This window comes from Cololabis saira, chromosome 16 (genome assembly GCF_033807715.1).
Source record: "Cololabis saira isolate AMF1-May2022 chromosome 16, fColSai1.1, whole genome shotgun sequence".
Taxonomy (NCBI): domain Eukaryota; kingdom Metazoa; phylum Chordata; class Actinopteri; order Beloniformes; family Belonidae; genus Cololabis; species Cololabis saira.
Window position 1 is genome coordinate 27763908 of NC_084602.1, and position 20680 is coordinate 27784587.

The 20680-nt window shown below is 40.1% G+C and overlaps 2 protein-coding genes across 4 annotated transcripts in view; both read right to left on the minus strand.

The window, feature by feature from the left end:
- Positions 1-14760, minus strand: part of LOC133462377 (collagen alpha-1(XII) chain-like) — a 69223-nt gene extending 54463 nt beyond the window's left edge. For all 3 annotated transcript variants that reach the window (XM_061743596.1, XM_061743595.1, XM_061743597.1), the window contains exons 1-13: positions 14523-14760; positions 13043-13148; positions 9521-9637; positions 9291-9434; positions 8442-8495; positions 7151-7414; positions 6841-7005; positions 6403-6576; positions 5961-6251; positions 4517-5119; positions 3178-3456; positions 2190-2465; positions 1821-2093 (exon numbers count right to left, since the gene is read on the minus strand). In XM_061743596.1, the coding sequence (XP_061599580.1) occupies positions 1821-2093; positions 2190-2465; positions 3178-3456; positions 4517-5119; positions 5961-6251; positions 6403-6576; positions 6841-7005; positions 7151-7414; positions 8442-8495; positions 9291-9434; positions 9521-9637; positions 13043-13112 (2710 nt within the window). In that variant the 5' untranslated portion in view covers positions 13113-13148; positions 14523-14760. The remainder of the gene's footprint in view (positions 1-1820; positions 2094-2189; positions 2466-3177; positions 3457-4516; positions 5120-5960; positions 6252-6402; positions 6577-6840; positions 7006-7150; positions 7415-8441; positions 8496-9290; positions 9435-9520; positions 9638-13042; positions 13149-14522) is intronic.
- A 640-nt stretch (positions 14761-15400) lies between these two features.
- Positions 15401-19480, minus strand: LOC133462097 (cytochrome c oxidase subunit 7A2, mitochondrial-like). Its single transcript, XM_061743229.1, has 4 exons — positions 19358-19480; positions 18615-18704; positions 15852-15936; positions 15401-15633 (listed from the first exon to the last, which is right to left on the minus strand). Exons 1-4 carry the CDS (start codon positions 19373-19375, stop codon positions 15575-15577), a joined length of 252 nt encoding a protein of 83 aa, XP_061599213.1. The 5' UTR covers positions 19376-19480; the 3' UTR covers positions 15401-15574.
- Between the last annotated feature and the right edge of the window lie 1200 nt (positions 19481-20680).

Here is a 20680-nt window from a genome sequence, read left to right on the forward strand (position 1 = left end):
GTTGTTGACCTACCCAGACCTCCCTCTTCTTTCCTCTCCCTCAGACTTCCTTCCCTGGAGTGTGACCTAACGACGATCTCCCTGCCTTCTCTCTATCTGAAGCAGACGGGGATTTGGCTGTGTCCTCCAAAATACGGTCTACCGTTGACCTACCGCTGCTGACTGTAAAGTTTAACTGAAAGCTGGCATTACAGGTAAACGGAAACAATACATGAGGGCGATGACGAAAGAAAAGAATCAGCAAATATCATAAAAACTACTGCACAGTAGGCATGGGCGGTATGGACAAAAAAATGTATCACGATAATTTCTGGCATTTAACCCAATAACGATAAAAAAAATACCAATACAAAAAGTGTCATCAACGGGAATATTTCTTTCTTTCAGGCTCATTTCTTTCTTCTTTCTTTCTTTCAGGCTCATTTCTTTCTTTCTTTCTTTCTTTCTTTCTTTCTTTCTTTCTTTCTTTCTTTCTTTCTTTCTTTCTTTCTTTCTTTCTTTCAGGCTCATTTCTTTCTTTCTTTCTTTCATGCTCATTTTTTTTCTTCTTTCAGACTCATTTCTTTCTTCTTTCTTTCTTTCATGCTCATTTCTTTCTTCTTTCTTTCTTTCTTTCAGGCTCATTTCTTTCTTTCTTTCTTTCAGGCTCATTTCTTTCTTTCTTTCTTTCAGGCTCATTTCTTTCTTTCTTTCTTTCATGCTCATTTCTTTCTTCTTTCTTTCTTTCTTTCAGGCTCATTTCTTTCTTTCTTTCTTTCTTTCTTTCTTCTTTCTTTCTTTCTTTCTTTCTTTCAGGCTCATTTATTTCTTCTTTCTTTCTTTCTTGCAGGCTCATTTCTTTCTTTCTTTCTTTCATGCTCATTTCTTTCTTCTTTCTTTCAGGCTCATTTCTTTCTTTCTTTCTTTCATGCTCATTTCTTTCTTCTTTCTTTCTTTCTTTCAGGCTCATTTCTTTCTTTCTTTCTTTCATGCTCATTTCTTTCTTCTTTCTTTCTTTCTTTCAGGCTCATTTCTTTCTTTCTTTCTTTCTTTCTTCTTTCTTTCTTTCTTTCTTTCAGGCTCATTTATTTCTTCTTTCTTTCTTTCTTGCAGGCTCATTTCTTTCTTTCTTTCTTTCTTTCTTTCTTTCTTTCTTTCAGGCTCATTTCTTTCTTTCTTTCTTTCTTTCTTTCTTTCTTTCAGGCTCATTTCCTCAATTTATCGTTTTTACCGTGAGATGACAAATTCTTACCGTGGGGAATTTTTTTGACGGTTTATCGTGAATGGTAAAATATCGCCCATTCCTACTGCACAGCAATAATTAATATAACGCAAACAGGCAGTGATGAAGAATTGCAACTGCAAGACCAGGGCAGCATGTGGTTCTAAAAGTCTGCTCCATATGTTTCCAGGGTTTACAAGCATTCCACGCCCATTTCCATCTCTGTCTTCATGGGCAGCAAAGTTGTCCCATGCCATTATATCTGCCAAAGAAATCAAATTAACCGCCACATTTTCTCCTATTCTCATCAACCAAAACCCAGACATTCAAGCAAGCTTGCAGAGCAAAAGCACAACTTTTCCGACACTGATGCAGCCGCCTGTGAGAAAAGCCAGATGCTACAGTACGTTCTCGTCACAGTGGCAGAGCGAGACAAATGCCAATCTTAGGCAAATCATGGCAACTGAACAACAAAACCCTTCCTCAATGATCAACTCATAGCTGCTGAGGCATCTTGACAAGAAGCAGGACACCATTGTGCACAGTGTGTCCTCAACGCTCTTACTGAACACACTGGCACAGATCATGGAAGAGCTCTCAAGAAGATGGTTCTTCTTACCTTCTAATGTGGTTCCTGTACCCAGGAGAGGATCTCCAAGCCCAGAGGAATAGCGTGCACTAACAAAGAGCTCATATTCAGTGGCTGGTCGGAGGTTCTTCAGCACAGCCTGGGTGGTATCTCCCTTGACAGCTATCTCCTTCCTCTCTCCTCCGTCAGCAGGTTTAAATGCAATGCGGTACTGGACGACTTTCCCCGGAGCGGCCTTCCATGCCAGTTTCATTGTAGATAGGGTCTCGTCAAAGACGCGGAGGTCACGAGGAGAGCCACGGACTGAAAGCAAAGACAGTCGGATAAGAAAACCAGTTCACCAACAAAAACACCTGGGCATCACAAAGACTCTTAACGGTAAGTATTGGCCTAAATCACCTTCTTTGGTGGTTCCATCCACCTGCTTTTCACTCCCAATGCCGGACGAATACTCAGCAGACACAGACACACGGTAGGTAGTGACGGGGAACAGCTCCTGGAGGACTATAGTCGTCTCTGGTCCAATGGTCTGAGCCTCAATTATTTCCCCCGTGCCGCTTAGTGGAACATAGGACAGGCGGTACCTGATCACCGGACCTGGAGCAGCTAGCCACGACACCCTAAAACTGTTTGTCGTCTCCTCTGTGACTCGTAGATTGCGTACTGTCCCTTGCTCTGAAAGGGAAAGATTATGATAAATTAGGGCTGGGCGATATGGACCAAAAGTCATATCTCGATATTTTCTAGCTAAATGGCGATACTCGATATATATCGATATTTTTTCCGTGCCATAATTGGGGTTTCCCCCAAAGCATTATAGCATAGCATCTCTGTTAGCTTCATTTTTTTCTGAGGCAAACCCTTAAAAAAACAGTCAGTTTTAATACAAAGCCTCGTGCCAAATGTCACACAGGTACATTTATTAACAGAGGTCTGCACAATATCAAAATGTATAAAACAAATGAAATAAAAATAAACTGCCTGCATATATAGAATAAAAATGCTTCTTGAATAAAATAAAACAAATATCCCTTTCCTGCATAACAATTCAATTAAAATACACTGTGCAATTAGTACAATGTAGACAGTAACAGGCAGACTTTTCCACTGAGGTTGACAGTTGTGCAAATAACAAAACATTTGTGCAAATCTCAAATAAAACATTCAAGTCAATTTGTCACAAAATAAGCTATATCAAAATCATAAAAAAATATATATATATTATTTTTTTTTTAAATCGATATAAACGATATTGTCTCGTACCATATCGCGTTTGAAAATATATCGATATATATTAAAATCTCGATATATCGCCCAGCCCTATGATAAATGATCAAATGTTCTCTCCGTTTCGGAGCGGCGTTTCAAATCCATGTTAATCTCTCACCTTGTAAAGTCGTCTCTTCGCCGGTTAAAGGAAAACTGTCTCCTTTTTCATACTGAGCGAAGACGTTTACTTCGTAGGCAGTGAGGGGAGTTAGATTGGGAAGGACGGCTGTGGTGGTGTCACCAGCCACCGCCAGGGAGATGTAGTCGGCACTGACGTCCCCGGCCTTGCGGAAACGCACCAGGTAAGACAGGACTGCAGCCGCAGGCGCCGTCCAGGTGGCGCGGAAGCTGCGGGAGGTGATCTCTGAGAACCGTAGGTCTTGGGGTGGAAGCAGATCTGAGGAGGAAAGATTACTTCATGAGAATGTTTTCCATCACGTCGTAAATCTGTTACATAAATGGCACTAAAAGGGTTTTTTTTCTCTCCCCATTTTGACAAACGGGGAGTTTGTGGTGTGATGGCCTTTTGCCACTGCAGGAAGGAACCTCAGCTACACTTTTGAACCTAAAGTGTGGCCAGTTTGAAAAGCAGTCCTACTCTTCCACGCGATAGATCTTTTTCAATACACACACAAATGTATGGGTATTGCCAAAGCTATGGTCAAAAGAGTTCAAGAATTGTTTTGTCAAGACTGACAAAATTGGCTCTTTGCCATCACACCTTCTCCGTTTCATCTAACTCAGGGGTCGGCAACCCAAAATGTTGAAAGAGCCATATTGGACCAAAAACACAAAAAACAAATATGTCTGGAGCCGCAAAAAAATGAAAAGCCTTAGAATGAAGGCAACACATGCTGCATGTATCTATATTAGTTATAACTCGGGGAAGATTTTTTTTCATTATGCACTTCGAGAAAAAAGTCGAAATGTCGAGAAAAAAGTCGAAATTTCGAGATAAAAGTCGAAATTTCAAGAAAAAAGTCGAAATTTCGAGAAAAAAGTCAAAATGGCGAGATTAATGTTGAAGTAAAATCTCAAGAAAAAAGTCGAAATGTCGAGAAAAAAGTCAAAATGTCGAGAAAAAAGTCAAAATGTCGAGAAAAAAGTCGAAATGTCGAGGAAATAGTCAGAATGTCGTGAAAAAAGTTGAAATGTCGAGAAAAAAATTTCGAGAAAGAGAGAAAAAAAGGAAAAAAAGGAAAAAAAGAGGAAAAAAAGAGAGAAAACGAAAAAAAAGAAGAAAAAAAGAAAAAAAGAAGAAAAAAAGGGAAAAAAAAGGTCAAATATTTTTGAAAAAGCTCCAGGAGCCACTAGGGCGGCGCTAAAGAGCCGCATGCGGCTCCAGAGCCGCGGGTTGCCGACCCCTGATCTAACTAGTACAAAAAGATGGCAATCATCATAAGTATTTTCTGGCTGTATTCTAAATCTTAGTTGATAATTTAAGATGTTCTCCTTACTTCTCTTTTTGATTTTGAGCAGCTCCTGTTCAATCCTCAGACAGATGGACTGGGTCAGCTCTTTGGAAATCCTCTGAAAGGCGTCGAAGTCCTCCACCTCGTAGACATGGGTGTCCGCTGGTTCGTTAGCGATGGCCTCCAGCTCCCCCCTCACCGCATCCTTCACACCGACGGCAAAGATCTCCACGTCAATATTCCTCAATTTGGTGGCGGCATCCTTAAAGGAGTCCGATGACTTCCCGTCTGTGATCAGGACCATGACTCGGGGCACGTTATCTCTCGCTCCCCGAGCCGGAAGGAAGATCTTCTCCCGGACGTAGGTCATGGCCCTCCCGGTGTTGGTGGAACCGCCGCGGTAGGGGAAGGTGCGCACGGCTTTGACCACGGTCTTAATGTCGTGGTGGGTGTTGAGGGCAAACTCAGTGTGCGGGTCGCGGCTGTACTGGACCAAGCTGATCTGGATGTTTTTGGATCCGATCTCAAAGGAATTGACCAGAACCTCCAGGAAGGCACGGACCTTGGCAAAGTTTTGTAATCCAATACTGTATGAGCCGTCGACCAGCAGCACCACGTCAGCCTGCACATCCACTCCCAGAGAGCACTCTGGAGAAAGAGAGGAAATCATTGGATTACTCCAAAGCAGAACAATGCCGTCTGCAGCGACACGGCTACCGGTCATAAAGGAATACACCCAGTACTTGAGTTGAGGGGGGATGGCATCCCCCCCTGAAAAAAAAACGGTCCAAATCATCCACCCTGTAATACTGCCATCCCCCCTTTCCATCCCTTATGTCATTTCATCAATGAATGTGGTTTTACTGCTATTTCAACATTTAGAGTCATCACCAGAAAAATAACTTATTTGACAATTTTCACCTGTTTCAAGTAAATTTCCACTTGAAATAAGTAGAAAAATCTGCCAGTGGGACAAGATTTATCTTCTCATTACAAGCAAAAAAATCTTGTTCCACTGGCAGATTTTTCTACTTATTTTAAGTGAAAATCTACTTGAAACAGGTGAAAATTGTTGTTTTTTCCAGTGATGAGTCTTGTTTTAAGTGTAATGAGATTGTTTTACTAAAATGAGACATTTTAACTAGAAATAAGACAAATATTCTTGTTAAGATGTTGAGTTTTTGCAGTGATCCATTTTACTTATCCTGTGAAGGACAGAGTCATATTGATAAATTCAGAAAACAGTTTTTTATTGTTGTGTTTTGATGTATTTGATGTAAGCCCAGTGGATATTTAAAGCTTACAGAAGGCTGCATTTAACTGCTGCTATGTCATTCCTGCAGTATTTCTGCAGGTGTTTTGGTCACTGCTATTATTTGTAATATATTATATTATTTGTAATTAGCACAAATTATCTGTCCCCATATGATAAAATCCACCATCCCCCCTGATTTTTTTTTTTACAACTCGAGTACTGGATACAACTTACCTGTTGACACCTTGACTGGCTGGGTCTTTGCCAGATCCATGGCGGGTTCACTTGGAGACAAACCCTTGAGGGCGTACAAGCTGATCTCATACTCTGTTTCCGGAGAAAGGTCGCGCACATTGATAGATGTCTGGGTGGCGCTTATGTACAGTTCTTGCCGCTTCATTCCGGGTATCATGGGAATAAGAGTGAGCTTGTAGCCGGTGATATCCCCCAAAGATGGATCCCATGTCACTCTCATCGACTTGGACGCAATTTCTGTGACCTGCAGGTTATTGGGAGGTTCCACCACTGCAAAACAGGGAAAAGGGATTTGTTACAAAGCCGGCATTTTCAGGTTATGATTTTACGAGAGCTCATGGTTATCATCGACAGCTATACTGTTTAACACAATAACTATAAAAATCCCATATGCATCATTAATAACTATCACGACACTTACTTTCTTCCCCGCTGGCCAGGGAATAGAGCTGCTCGTCAACACCGGAGCAGACTTCTGTGATGATCTTCTTCTGTACCTCTTGGATCAGGTCAAAGTTGGGCACGTTGTACACATGTTTGCTGTGAGGTGTGGAGGCAATTTCCCTGAGCTCATCCTCATCTGCTCCTTTGATACCTGAGCGGAAAAAATTTACGACAACAGCAATAAGTCATGTGTCCGTACTGCCTGCTCTGCAGATGTGACAGACCGTTGGCGGTTTGGGAGTAGAGCTCATGATGAAAAAAAAAATAATAATAAAATAAAAAAATAAAACTTTGTCTGAGGCAAATTTTGGATCTCACGATGAACAACGAATGGAAAATCTACTGGTTTCCAAGAGCAGGGAGACGTTCACATAGGGGAGCGCAAGTGAGCAGAACACTGAATAATAAAACATACCTAGGACAAATATTTCCACTCCAATGTTCCTAAGTCTTTTAGCATGCTCCTCCACTGGGTCCTGGGATTTTCCATCAGTGATGATCATGGCTACCTTTGGAAAACCTTTCCTTGATCCAGCGGACTCAGTGAAGATGTTTTTTATCAGGAAATCGATGGCATCGCCTAAGACAAAGAAGCATGTTTCAGAATCTCCTTAATTTTTGGATCCATGTGCATAAACATATTTATAACGTTGAAAAAAATGTGAACAAAATACACAGTTCAATTTTTGTCTGTTTTTTTTTGTCTGTCCCTTACTGCACTTTACCTGTCATTGTATTTCCTCCTTTGTATGGCAGTGAGTTGATGGCTTGGAGCAGGTCTCCTCTCCGGGCGTAGGTGGTGAGGGGGAACTCTGTGCGGGTGTCTGTGCTGTACTGAACCACGGCCACGCGGGTCTTGTCCGCACCGATATCGAAGGCACCTGCCATGGCGGCAATGAAACTACGGATGTACTGGAAGTTTTCTCTGCCCACGCTCCACGAGCCGTCCACCAGAAAAGCCAAATCTGCGACCGCACTAACGGAACACTCTGTGAAGACACGGTGGAAAAATACAGCAGTCTGTCAGGAGCAGAAAACACTCGGTCCACATAAGAAGACTTTATAAGAAGAAATGTTGAACTTGGTGGTTAATGATGGGTGTAAAAACTCAAAATACAGAAAAACCACATTCTTTGTGTCTCAAAGTTAAATCAGCTTTGAATCCAAAAAGGAGCCAATAAAAGTATGGCAGTAACCTGATTTTGGAACAGCGTGTTCCACTGGCCCGCTTCTTCTGAACGTCTAAATAAAATCAGATCCCTGACAGTAAGTTGGATTGCTGAGAAACACACTCAGACATCAAAGGAAGTATCGACCGGTACCAATCAGCGGGCTGGTATAGCGATTCCATCAGACGGAGGCCGAACGTGGCTCTACAGACTAAACATCAGCAGAAGTTCCACCGGCGACGTTGGCTTCTCGGCCTCCAAATCCGCAGGCCTTTAAATCACATGAATTCATGACAATTTTCTGGAACGTCTGAAACGACTCTATTGGAAAAATTGGCGGGACTTGTGTGGATGGACGTTAATTCTCATTCCCTATGGTCTCATTGGCTCTAAATTCAATTTCCCCAATCTCTAAAGCCACGCTTGGATATAAATAAGGATTTTATAGACTGTAAGGTTACAGGTGGGGGAAACATGGGCGTTCTTTTGTTTATAATCAAACTCACCACTGTTTTCACAATTTATAAATAAATTAGAGTATCTTTCAACAGTTAAAGGGACAGAACTGGCTTCTAAGTGGCACAGTGAGAACATTATTGATGGACTCTAGCATCTCTTTGTACCGTGACACATAACAGAGCATCTGTTTCCCAGCTTCTATCCTGATCTGCCCACCGGGCTTCAAAGAATTATGAATCAACCCACGTGTGGGTTCCCAGTCGGGATTAAATGCCTGTCTGGCTTTACATTGACAGTAACAGAGAGAAATATATACAGTACATCTCAAGAAACTAGAGAGCCGTGCGGAGGGCCGAGGTCTGCTTGACAGTATAGTAAACATACTCACTGATTGCATCTGACGGTGGCCTCCTGACTCGTCCACTGGTGTTACTGGACTGGACTGAAACACAGGAAACACTTAGTCGGTTAGCACCGCATGCTGCCACTCCTGATTCAGGGAGAATTTTTTCTCTTTTCTGATTTTTCTTTTTTTTTTTTTTTTTACAGGGGAAAAAGGAAAGAAAATCAACACGTCGTAAAAGCTCGTCCACAGGACCGAAACCACATGAACGACTCCAGGCAGTAAACAGTTGGGATTTCTTGCTACTTTCAGCCATTTTCTGTGGCTAAACAGAAATTGTATCATGTCTTCAATATTTTCATATTTTTCTGCTTCATGTTGCCACCAAAGAGATTTGAACCTCTGACATTTATAATAAACATGTGTCTGTATGTATGTGTGTGTGTATGTATTTATTTATGTATATGTATGTATTTATTTATATATGTGTGTATTTATTTATATATGTATGTATTTATTTATTTATATATGTATGTATGTATTTATATATGTGTATTTATTTATATATGTGTGTGTATATATATATATATATATATATATATATATATATATATATACACACACATATATAAATAAATACATATATATATATATATATATATATAAATATACATATATATATATATATATATATATATATATATATATATATATATATATATATATATAAATATATACATGTGTACTGTATATATAGCCAACTGAAAAGCTTTCTGACAATATTAGCGGATAAACGTACCAATTCAAATAAAAAACGAAATTTTTTTAAATGATCACTGATGATAATTTCAGATTTAAAGCAAAACCCTTCCCAAAGACACCACATGTACTTACTGGTAAGCTGTCCGAAGATGGGGAGACTCTCCTCTGAACCATAATAGGAATTAATTGACACTGAATAATCCAAGTCAGGTGTCAGATTAGAGATTGCTGTTGAAGTTACGGTCGCACCCAGGTTTAACTCTCTGGTTGGTTCATCTGGAGAGAGCAAATTTCACCGTTAAAAGGTTGCCAGTTCAGTCAGGTTCAACTGACTGCATTCGTGTTGCTTACGTCATACTTACCTGTATCTGACGTTACGAGTATTCTGAAGCCCTGTATCGTTGACGATGGCCTTATCCATGACATTTCCACTGTGTTCTCATTTACAATTTTAAATTTCAAGTCTGAGGGTGGTTCCACTGTAAACAAGATATAAAACCATGTCAAACCGTGACAGGAGCAAAGGTGTGTATGTCTGTGGTTATATTTCTGATCAGATTAAAGTGAGGTATTTTTGATCAAGCATTCACATTAATTCCAACAACAAACACTTCATGACTGAAGTGGACTTGTTCGTTGTTGGGGGCAAGCACACAGGACCGACGCCCGTTTGTGAGGGTGACGGGGGGGAAGGGAGCACGTGACAACATTGAAAAAGTGTGAGAGGCCATTTTGGGACAAAATGGCACTTGTTTGAGTTGCAAAGCCGAGGCGGCCGGCAACTCAAGCACTCGCAAACACATCATGTGCAAAACTCCACACACTGAGTGAACCATCCAACACATGCTAAGTGCAATCATTACATGGCATGCCCCAACCACTTACTAAACTGCTTTCATTCTGGAGTTGAGGTCGGGTTTTGAAACAACCAAACAGCGACTTCCTTCTCAATCTACCGATTATACAATGGAATCTTGGTTGCCATATAGTTATTGAAGTTACTCTTGGACAGAACTGAACACCATATGTTGTATATACGTTGTATATAAACATATTTTAGATGCGAAAAAGTGGTTTTCCATGTATTTGGTTAAAACATTTTGCACAAGGAGAGAGTGGCACACATCCATTGCAAACCTTTTAAAAAGAATACACAATTCGTCACCGGAGACTCTTGTGTACTTTTTCACTGACAGCATAATGCATGAGAAGGCATGAGAGGACAATCAAACGTTCAGTGACAGAGAGAGTGTGTACGTGAGAATAAATACAAGAAAATGTACACAGTGTGACAAGGCCACGCGCCTAACTCCATCGCAGCATCATGCATCATGTACATGAGAAAGTTGTTTGACTCAACAACTTTGATTGACTGGACAATAGTGATGCTCCATGTACAGTCGGGACCACACAGACAGAGATGACACACGTATTTTAGGATGATATTCTGTCTTATTCAGGTGAAAGGTGTAGGAAAGGGCTACTATTGAGCCGAGTCTGTAGACATTTACTCTGACTTAATTGCATGCATGAAAGAGAAATAGTGGAAGAGTTACAAATGACCTACTTTTATCAGGATTAGTTGACGTCTTGTGAGTCCATCTATCCAGTTAGGTCATTCATTACAATTGTATTGTATTTTTGATAAGTTACATGCAATTTTAAAAGTATTATCGTGCAACAAATGTCTGACGCAATTAGTGAACTTTCTATACCCATAATGATGTTAATGATGTTAGAATAAAACCTTTCCCATGTAACCGTAGCACTTAGCCAAGCTGTAATGAACCCCGAGTGGTTTCACATGAGACTGACGTTAGGATAAACAAGCATGCGTTGCATTTCAAGGCATCAGCAGAAACCTGTGCCATGTGGGTGCATGCTGGATGTTATTATGAATCCCACAGGAGACAGGAATATCATCATAAAATACACTATGAGGAGGAAGCCATAGATTGGGACACACTGAATGCACAGGCAGACGACAAACAGGAGCCTGCCGAATATTTAAAAACTGGGATTGGAGGATCACCAACCTGGCATTTCAACTCAAGGAGACCCCGATGGGCCGTGTTCCCCCTCATTTCTCCACGATTACTCATCTCCAACACCAAATGGGGGGGGGGGGGTACAGGAGTATTTGTTGGTGTGGATGAGTTGGGGGGGAAGGGTTGTAAGTGGCAAAGTGATGGATGATGTATCGAAAAATGAAATGTTTTAAGTAGGTCTTCGGTAGCGTAAAAAAATGGCCACTCACACGTTTGTTCATGGCGCTATGGTATGAATTTGTTGCAGTCTCTCTGACCATTTCTGCTTCTGGTTTTAAAATACTCTTGAGGAACAAAGGTGGTGCAGAAAGAATAACAATCCGTCGAGCTCTACGTCCCATTGGTTGCTAATAAAGGACACCTCAGGCTCCCAGGGACCAGAGTCCGAGTGCTGGTTTGTTGCCTCAGTCTCCAAACAGCCTGGGATCCTGACCTGGGCCGCTGCCAGGAGGGGAGACCAAGGAGAGGAGGAGAGAGCACCAACTCTCCGCGAAGAGGCCGGACAGATGCCAAAGTAATTCCGCAACATGTGCTGACATTAAACATTACTGCATATTAACTTTCCATATGTCCTGCAACTCAGCACTTTGGAAATGCCCGCAAAAAGAAGCCCAAGAAAGGCTCTTTGTCTTTGTGCTGTCTGAAGATTAATTTGCTGCTCTCGTATTTCATCTTTCCATTCCATTAGTGGAGATATGCGCGCGTACACTCCTCTCACCAGGCGAGAGGGCTCACAAACGGAAAGAATCGGGAGGTTTCCTACTGTATTTTGCTATTAGTTTGGACTGAAGTGTTTGCATAAAACATTTAAATGAGTCATTTTCAGTCCGAACTACTGCCACATGTCACGTGAACTGACAAGTTAGTTCATGTGACATGCACGTGACGTGCATGGCTACAGAATTTAATTATACCAAAATAGTCACGTAAAAGCTCTAAATGGAAGTAAGAAAGGAAGAAAAGAGCACCGTTGAGTTTTTAACCACTTAAGATATTTCCATTACCACAAAACTGTGCTGCTAAATGCTTAACACGAAACAGATAACAGAACAGTAGTCCTGAAAAGACACTTTCCCTTTTCACTTGTAGTGAATTGATTCATCATTTTATGCAGTTTTGCAGTGTAACCGAAGTTCAGCTTCGAGTTGATGATGACTGTGCTCCTGCAGCTGCCTCACAGCTTTCTAAATCTAAAAGATCCTTCACAGCCTCCAACATTATCGTTAAAAATCTGCCCTATCTGGGAAACAAAAAGGCTGGAATTCCTAACTGCAGCAGCAACAGTCCTGCTCGAGCTTTTGTGGTGAAACATCAGCCATGAAACCCTTTTTGTTCCACTCTTATTAAATGCCCTGCTGTTTAAAGCGTTTGGGTAGACATCGTAAGTAAAACAAGCTTTAGTGGCTTTTGTTGCTTATAGTTGCCAAATCTAAACAAGAAAATTGCCCCTGAAGTATTTGTTTAAATAATCTAAATTGCGACCCAAATGCAAGGGCATGGAGTCTGGATTTGATTTCATATAACAGTCTGTAATGTCTTTGCAGACAAATAAAAAGAAAAAAAAACTTCAAATGAGAGATAAAAGCATAACAACCATTAAGGACATAACTCACATAGTTAAACAGTATACACACCAACAACTTTACATGAACAACTTTATTCAGTTTATCAGAACAAACACTTCAGTGTAATAAGTTTCTTAAGATAAAATCAAAAGCTAAATCCTGTAACATAGATAACCAGCTGAGATGAAATGGGAAACAAGAGAAGAAGGAGGTAAAGAGGGAGAATAGGAAAGTCAAACTAAGAGGAGTGAGGCCAGGTGGTTTCATTTACCTTGAGCATCTATGCAGGATATCAGGGCTGCAAGGAAGGCAGCCGCTGCCAGTGACAGCCTTATCTTCATGTTTCACCCTGAAGGGTCAGCAGCGCATCAATCAGTCTGAGCACAAAGGGAGAAAGTATGTTTGAGCTGCAGATCTGGAACACAGCTCATATTGTCAGCGGTGACGCGGCCAGTGGTTGCAATTTGATTGACTGTTTTGTTTAGGTTGTCAAAATGCAATGAATCAATCCAAGAAAGGCCAGTTACCAATTTCCCATTGACATGTAGTTATTTAATCCTCATTTCTACCACGATTATATGAATTTGAAAATATATATATAAAAAAAAAAACATTTTCATCAACTTTTTAGACTGGCTTACTCAATATGTGCCACACCTTGCTGCCTTCACACCCATACCCTGAGGTACATCATTAACGCTGCATTACACATGGTAGGAATTTAGAAATGAGGGACTAAAAAAAAACACTTAGCACAAGATCATCGGATTTGATTTTCACATAGAATGGAAAGAAAACTGATCATTTTTTGGCTGCTTTGATCATTCTTGTGGTTTACTGAGCAGGTCTGCACATGCAGCTGCGTCTCACCTGCGGTTTTTACTCACTTAAACCCCAGAGGGATGAAATCTGATTGCTTTCATAAAAAAACAGTCTCACTCTGCAATATAATATAGCCTTGGGATGTGGATGTATCTTTCATAAATGATAAATTGCTGTTTGACTTTTTGACTGCACTCATTTGCCTCCACCCTCTTCTCTTTACTTGCAGAAATCCCAATTGGAGCAACGATCAATCTGTATTCTGTTAAAACTACAGAACTACTAAAAAGCCAAGTAACCATGGTTTTATACAAAAACGTGGCCACATCCATAAAATAGATCATATCAGAGCAAACCGGGGCTTCTGTAATCCCAACCGCAGGCTGTGCGCCCCGCCTGGTGCACAAGTCACATCACTGCAGCCGCAGGGGCGACGAGGCTCTCGCTCCCTGAAGCCTGAACTATGGTCCGCGTTAAATCGACGTAGCCTACGGCGTAGTTGGCGCGTCGCCGCGTGCCCTACGCCGTAGGCTCTGCGTTGGTGTAACGCGGAACCATAAATCATCCTTCAGAAGGGACCACAAGAGACTCATCTGATCTGCATTATGAGATTAAGCAGAAACCACAGTGGATGTGTCCGCCTTGCAGCTGGAGCGCCGCATCTTTCTTCATTCCAGAAGCTGTATTTTTTTTTTAATCCACTTCAATTCATCAAAACTATCAAAAAATCTTCCACTAATGGTTTAAAGCTGTTCAGCTCGCTTTAAGTCTGTCCATCCTACACTGGCAATACATATACAGTAAAAGTGTCGTGATTAAAGTTCTTCACGAAAGAAAAAAAAACTAGATAAAAATAATATTCTCAATTTTGTGATAAATAAATATTTCTAATTCTTAATTTCATTTTTGTAAATGATTCTACTACTCACCTATTAAATTGTCCCCCAGCTGTGTGAATGGACCCAGCTTCAGAGCAGCCTGCTTGAAGCCTCCTCCTCTGGAAAGTAAGAGAAATGTCAGGAGTTGCTGCTGGGACCCGTCTCTCCTCTGTCGGGCTGCAGGCTCCGCCAACAGATGTCCAAAGGAGGAAAAACTTCTTTCCAAGTGGGAAGAGTCTTTCCAGCACCGGCTACTTATCAGGGGGGGCAGTTCCAGCCTCTCACTTCACCGTCATGTGGACTGGTTGCGAAAGCTCTGCCTCTCACTTGATATATGTCCCCCGTTAAGACTGTTCCCGAGTTTGGAAATTGCATTTTTTCCTGCATTCCTTTGGTCTGGCGATTTGATGAGTCTCCAGTGCCAGTGTGACTTCACAGCAGTTGGCTGGACAAGACTGTGAGGGGTATCTTTTTTTTTTTTTCTTATTAAACCAGAAGCAGCCTCATCTCATAAACTCAGATACAAAACTTTAATTAATTATGCGCTGTACCAATAAAGCTACTGTTGTCATATTATAGTAAATTCTCATATTGTTCACATTAAGCATGATTAAGGAAAAGCAGGAATAATAATCCTATCAACATCATATGTCGCTTTTATTCAACATCTGCAGCGTAGATAAAAATTTGGTTTTGATGAGGATGACAAATTTCAGCAGTATCTCATCCAGCTCCACACCTCTGATTCAGACCTGCGCACTTCTAAGTTTGTGCCGCCCTCTAGCGTTCATTAACGAGAACTACAATAATGGGGAAAAAATTGTTAAAGTTGTGGAATAACTACTTCCTCATTAGTTTTTTCAAATATATATGCAATGTATATACGACAAAAAAACATTTGAAATATCAACTCACAAACATGAACACAATTTAACATAAATGTATTTTTATTATTGTTTGCAAGTTATGATTTATACATTCATAAATATTCAAATTTCAAATATGAAATTATGTTAAGTCTCTGCACAACAAAGATTTGAAGAAATAAATGCAACATTTGCAAAATTGCATCGTCATACAATGACATGCATATGGGCGATGTTTCACTGTGACTTCTTAGGGACGGCGGCGCTGAACAGCTCGTACACAACAAACGCACTCCCTGTGAAGAGATTAAACAAGGTTCACCGAGGTGGCTATGGTGCAACAAAACTATGCATGCAAACTTCAAATAAACTTTGACGGTGCATCATGAAATTATAGCAATTTTAAATTTCAAAGGCAGAACTTTAATAATAACACATGGGTCATGTTGGAGGTACACCAAAGACAGACATCTGAGAACCTGACTCATAAAGTTTTGGAGCAATTCTGACATACCAAACACAGTGAGAGACATTGTGGCTCTGTAGAGCAGGGCGTCCTTTGACCCGCCCTTCAGATGAACGGGCACACCATTATCCTCCTGTTCAAAGAATGAAGGCATATCATTGTTTGAGAAGATGACCACACAAGCATTTTTTTTTCACATTTTATGCAATCAACAATTTTGTTTTCTCACTGCAAGTATTACGGTTTGCAGTTATGCTGCTCATTTCTGTATAGCCATAGCATTGAAGTTATCGCATGCAGCGCATTACACTATGAAGTAGGGCTGGGCGATATGGCAAAAAAAGTGATCACGATTTTTTTTCCCATATTGGATGATCTCGATTTTTAATCACGATTTTTTTTAAATCAGAAGATCCCCCCTCCCTTCTGGAATAAAATAGAAAAAAAACCAGAGATTAGTTTTTTTTTTTTATTAACAAATAAAGCAAATAGCATGTTTTAACAAGAATCCAGAATGCTACCAGTGGTACCCACCGAAAAAACTAGGGATGCACCAAAATGAAAATTTGAGGCCGAAACTGAAGCGGAATAAAATTTAAAGACTTGGCTGAATACTGAGTACCGAATAGCCTACGGAATGCGGTTGTTCACAGTTTTTTATTTATTTTGCCATTTTTTTCACAATTGCATAGATAAAATTGCAATGACATTATTAAAAACAAAAACAGTAAACTAATATGAGTTGAGCCACTGTCAAGCAGCTGGTGATGCTGTTGCTTAAATTGACCAAAAGGAGGCTCTCTAACATCACTGTTTGTTTACTGTGCGTGACTCTGACGCTGGTTGGTAATTAAGGAGTTAAAACTCACTCGCCACTTACAGGACTCAGTAGCCAGCAGAAACTGCAGTTTTATTACATTTATTAACTGTAGTACCGCTATTATGAGAGGTTATTTCTCACAGTATTAGCCTAAAGGGACTTAAGGCTGATTTATGGTCCTGCGTTACACCAACGCAGAGCCTACGGCGTCATCTGGTGAGCTCTGCTTGTTGCCTCCGCGCTCCGACACATTCACTCCGCTGAGCGCGCACACACGCACACACACGCACGCACACGCACGCACACACACACCCATGTTGGGGCCGCAGAGTTTCTGAAGTCGGCGGTGATGAGTAATTTGTGGTACAAGCAGAGCGAATCACAACTTTAATGGGTGCGGTTCGAATACACAATACATCCATCACGAAGGGCATTTTGTGAATCCATCACACCCTCCTCCTGTACGCTCGGAAGAAGTTGTCCGGCGAAATAAATAAATAAATAACCGCTAACCGTGAGTCCCGGTCGGCTCGAAGCTAAGCTAACGCTAGCCTGCGGTTGTTGTCTTGTAGTTTTATTCTCTCTGGTCACGCTTGCTCCCACCAGTGCAGGGGAGGCAGATGTGACTAGTTTACTGCCTATGGTCAGGTAACTTGCCGCGGCATGTCATGCATGATCAATTAATGCAGACAGCGCGGTGCCAGGAAAGCGGGTTGTGATTGGTTGTCGTGCACTTTGCTGCAGCATGTTTTGCACGTGATCGGGAAAGTATACCCACAGCTGATCACCGTGATCGAACTTAATTTGATCGCGATCACAAATCGAGATCGTATAATCGCCCAGCCCTACTATGAAGCACTGCTAATTCTACAATTTAAAAGCAAAAGATTTTTATATGCATAACTGGTCCAGCTCCCGTCTCATCTCCAGGGCCAGGTTAGTTACCCATCACAGGGGGAAACTCTCTGATACTTATCTGTCATGCTCCAAAGACAAGAAAATGAGATTTTGTCTCCTAAACCTGTGAATAAAATTGAACCTTAATTTGATCGTAACCAGTATAAAAACGGATTCTTGGAAAGCAAAGTCTTCAGTTCACATAACTAAGACAACAGTTACATGAGGGTAATAGGCCAGTCACACCAGAAATTAATAATATGTTAGCTGCTGACCGGTACGTCTCTTTGATGTAAATTATAAACTATACACTCCAGCGACATCCAGGTTCCAACACTGACTTTGACGACATCATACTGTTGTTGTATGCTGCACGGACACAAAAAGACAACCAGAAGTGTGTGGGTTTTTTAAATTTTACCAAAAGCCATACCAAGTCTGACCATATAGGGAGTTATACAAAAAAGTGACTTTGAACGTGGCATGGTTGTTGGTGTCAGACTGGCTGGTCTGAGTGTTTCAGAAACTTCTGATCTACTGGGATTTTCACTCACAACCATCTCTAGGGTTTACCGAGAATGGTCTGAAATAGAGAAAATATCCAGTGAGCAGTTATGTGGGGCCAAATGCCTTGTTGATGCCAGAGGTCGGAGGAGAATGGCCAGATTGGTTGGAGCTGATAGAAAGGCAACAGTAACTCAAATAACCACTCGTTACAACCGAGGTTTGCAGAAGAGCATCTCTGGACACACAACACATCCAACCTTGAGGGGGATGGGCTACAGCAGCAGAAGACCACAGCGGATGCCACTCCTGTCAGCTAAGAACAGGAAACTGAGGCTACAATTCACACAGAATCACCAAAACTGGACAACAGAAGAAGGAAAAAAGTTTCCTGGTCTGATGAGTCTCAATTTCTGCTGTGACATTCGGATTTTAGGGTCAGAATTCGAAGAAAAATGGCTGCAACTAGTAGGGAAACTGTGGAGAAGACGGGATAACAGCCGATTATCGGCTTTTATACCACGGTCTTATGGTGATTTTGGGGGAGAAAGATACAAGATTCTTACTTGCACCAAAGAAACTCATCTTACCTGGAACAGTCTTTGCTTTTCTTTCACTGTATTAGAAATTTGTCTGCGGATACTGGTGGTGACGGTCCGGCTGGAGAGCTGGCGAAGACCCTGATCACAATGACACTTAATTGAAGATTTCATTGTTTTGATTTAGACATGATCAAGTAAGTGCATGATGAGCTTGGGAAATTTAATGTACATGTCAAAAAAGAGATGTTAGATACAAACAGATCAACTACTTTGAATCAAGTCTGTGGTAAAAAGTGGCCGATGATAAAGTATAAATGGCGACATCTGCTGGACAATCATGAGTATTGCAGTTAGAAGAACTAAAGGGTACCGAGTTCTTTTTTTTAATTCATTCATTACAAATGTCTTTCAATTTACTGCATATACACATATAGGCTTTGTTAACCCAGGGAGGCAAAAATATAAAAAATATTTTTTTTAAATCCAGTCAGTTCATCAAAAGACAACAGGGTTTTGAAGGTGAGAACTAACGTTTTTTTATTATTATTTCTGTCCATCTTAAACAACAATAACCAATTTAATTGATAATTATTAACCAAATATTGATATTTTATTGTCTTGCTTTTAGTAAAAAGCTTCTGGATTTTAAAAAGAGTAGCGGAGAGTCACCTGTCAGCCCTTTCATAAAGGTCACAAACACTAACACACTAACACAATAATTCATTTTGATGCCGAAAACACCCTAATGACAAAAGTAATCTTATTTCGAACATATTGAACGTCTTACTTACCATAATTTGTTTGTACATCTTGAGAAGACGTTAATATTCACTTTAAAGAACAGAACAAGGACAGTCTGCCAAATTTCCCACAATCCTTCCGTGTATGTATATCTGGTCACGTGATCGCATATGTGTCGATGTACACAAACCACGTGACCGTACCACGTGACCAAAAGCATATTTTTGTTGCATCGGTAAGGCATAATTTGTTTATCATACTGTATCAACTGCTCAGTGAAAGGTTTCACCATTAATAATTAAGCCATAGAGTTAAAACAAATTTAAGGTTAAGGTGATTTTAAGGTATTTATTTCATTCTTTAAAAATCAAAACAATCACACACTTTGGCTAAATGAAAAGGAGCAGAAATAAGAAAATCGTATATAATCTGCTCCTTTCAAACAAATAATGAAACCAAAATTGAATCAAATTTATTTAACTAATAAAATAGAACTAAAAACAGCTGCGGACCATCGTGCCACCAATTTCCGTTCAATTCATCATATTTTACTCTTCATTAATTATCTACTCAAAGCCACAGAACAAAACAAATGAATCTCATTATATTATAAATATATTATATTTTCTTATTATAGTGTCTTTAACAATCTTTTTAGAAAGAATAATTGATTTGCCTTCTTTAGACTCTATCCAGATTGTTCCATAAACTGAAACACATGCTCCAAAACCTTTGTTCTGAATCTTGGTTTTATAAATATCTCACATCCTTTTATATTAAACTGGATTTGTCTTTTTTGTAAATTGCTCAGTAAACACCTCTACGCTTTGTACGTTAGCTTCAAAATACTGTAATCAACTAAATCAACTGTAACCTAATAAATAAATAAATAAATACTCTTTTTTTGTAAAATAAAAACTGGATTCCTACGGTTTTGACATGTCGTTCCCCCAAAGTGCCATGCAAGTAGTCAGAAATGGAACCATCAAAGAATTATATATTCGATATAATGCATAATTATTCAATTAATCCTTTACTTTGTTTAACAAAGCTATTGATTTAGCTATTCTTGTTTTTATACCACTAATGTGACTTCCAACAAATATTCTCATCAATAAGACCCAAAAACTTAATTTCTCTTACTCTATCAATACTAATACCTTTTATATCCAATGAAGGGTCAATATGTGAATCTCTATTATTAAATAGCATGTTTTATAAAGATTTAAAGATAATCTATTCTCATTAAAAGTTTTAGATTTCTTTCAGTTTTATTCGGACCACCTGCAAATAAAATACATTTGAACAGTTTAGATACGACAACAATAATGATAAGATAAACAGTTCAGTACTGAACCCTTGATACCGCACAT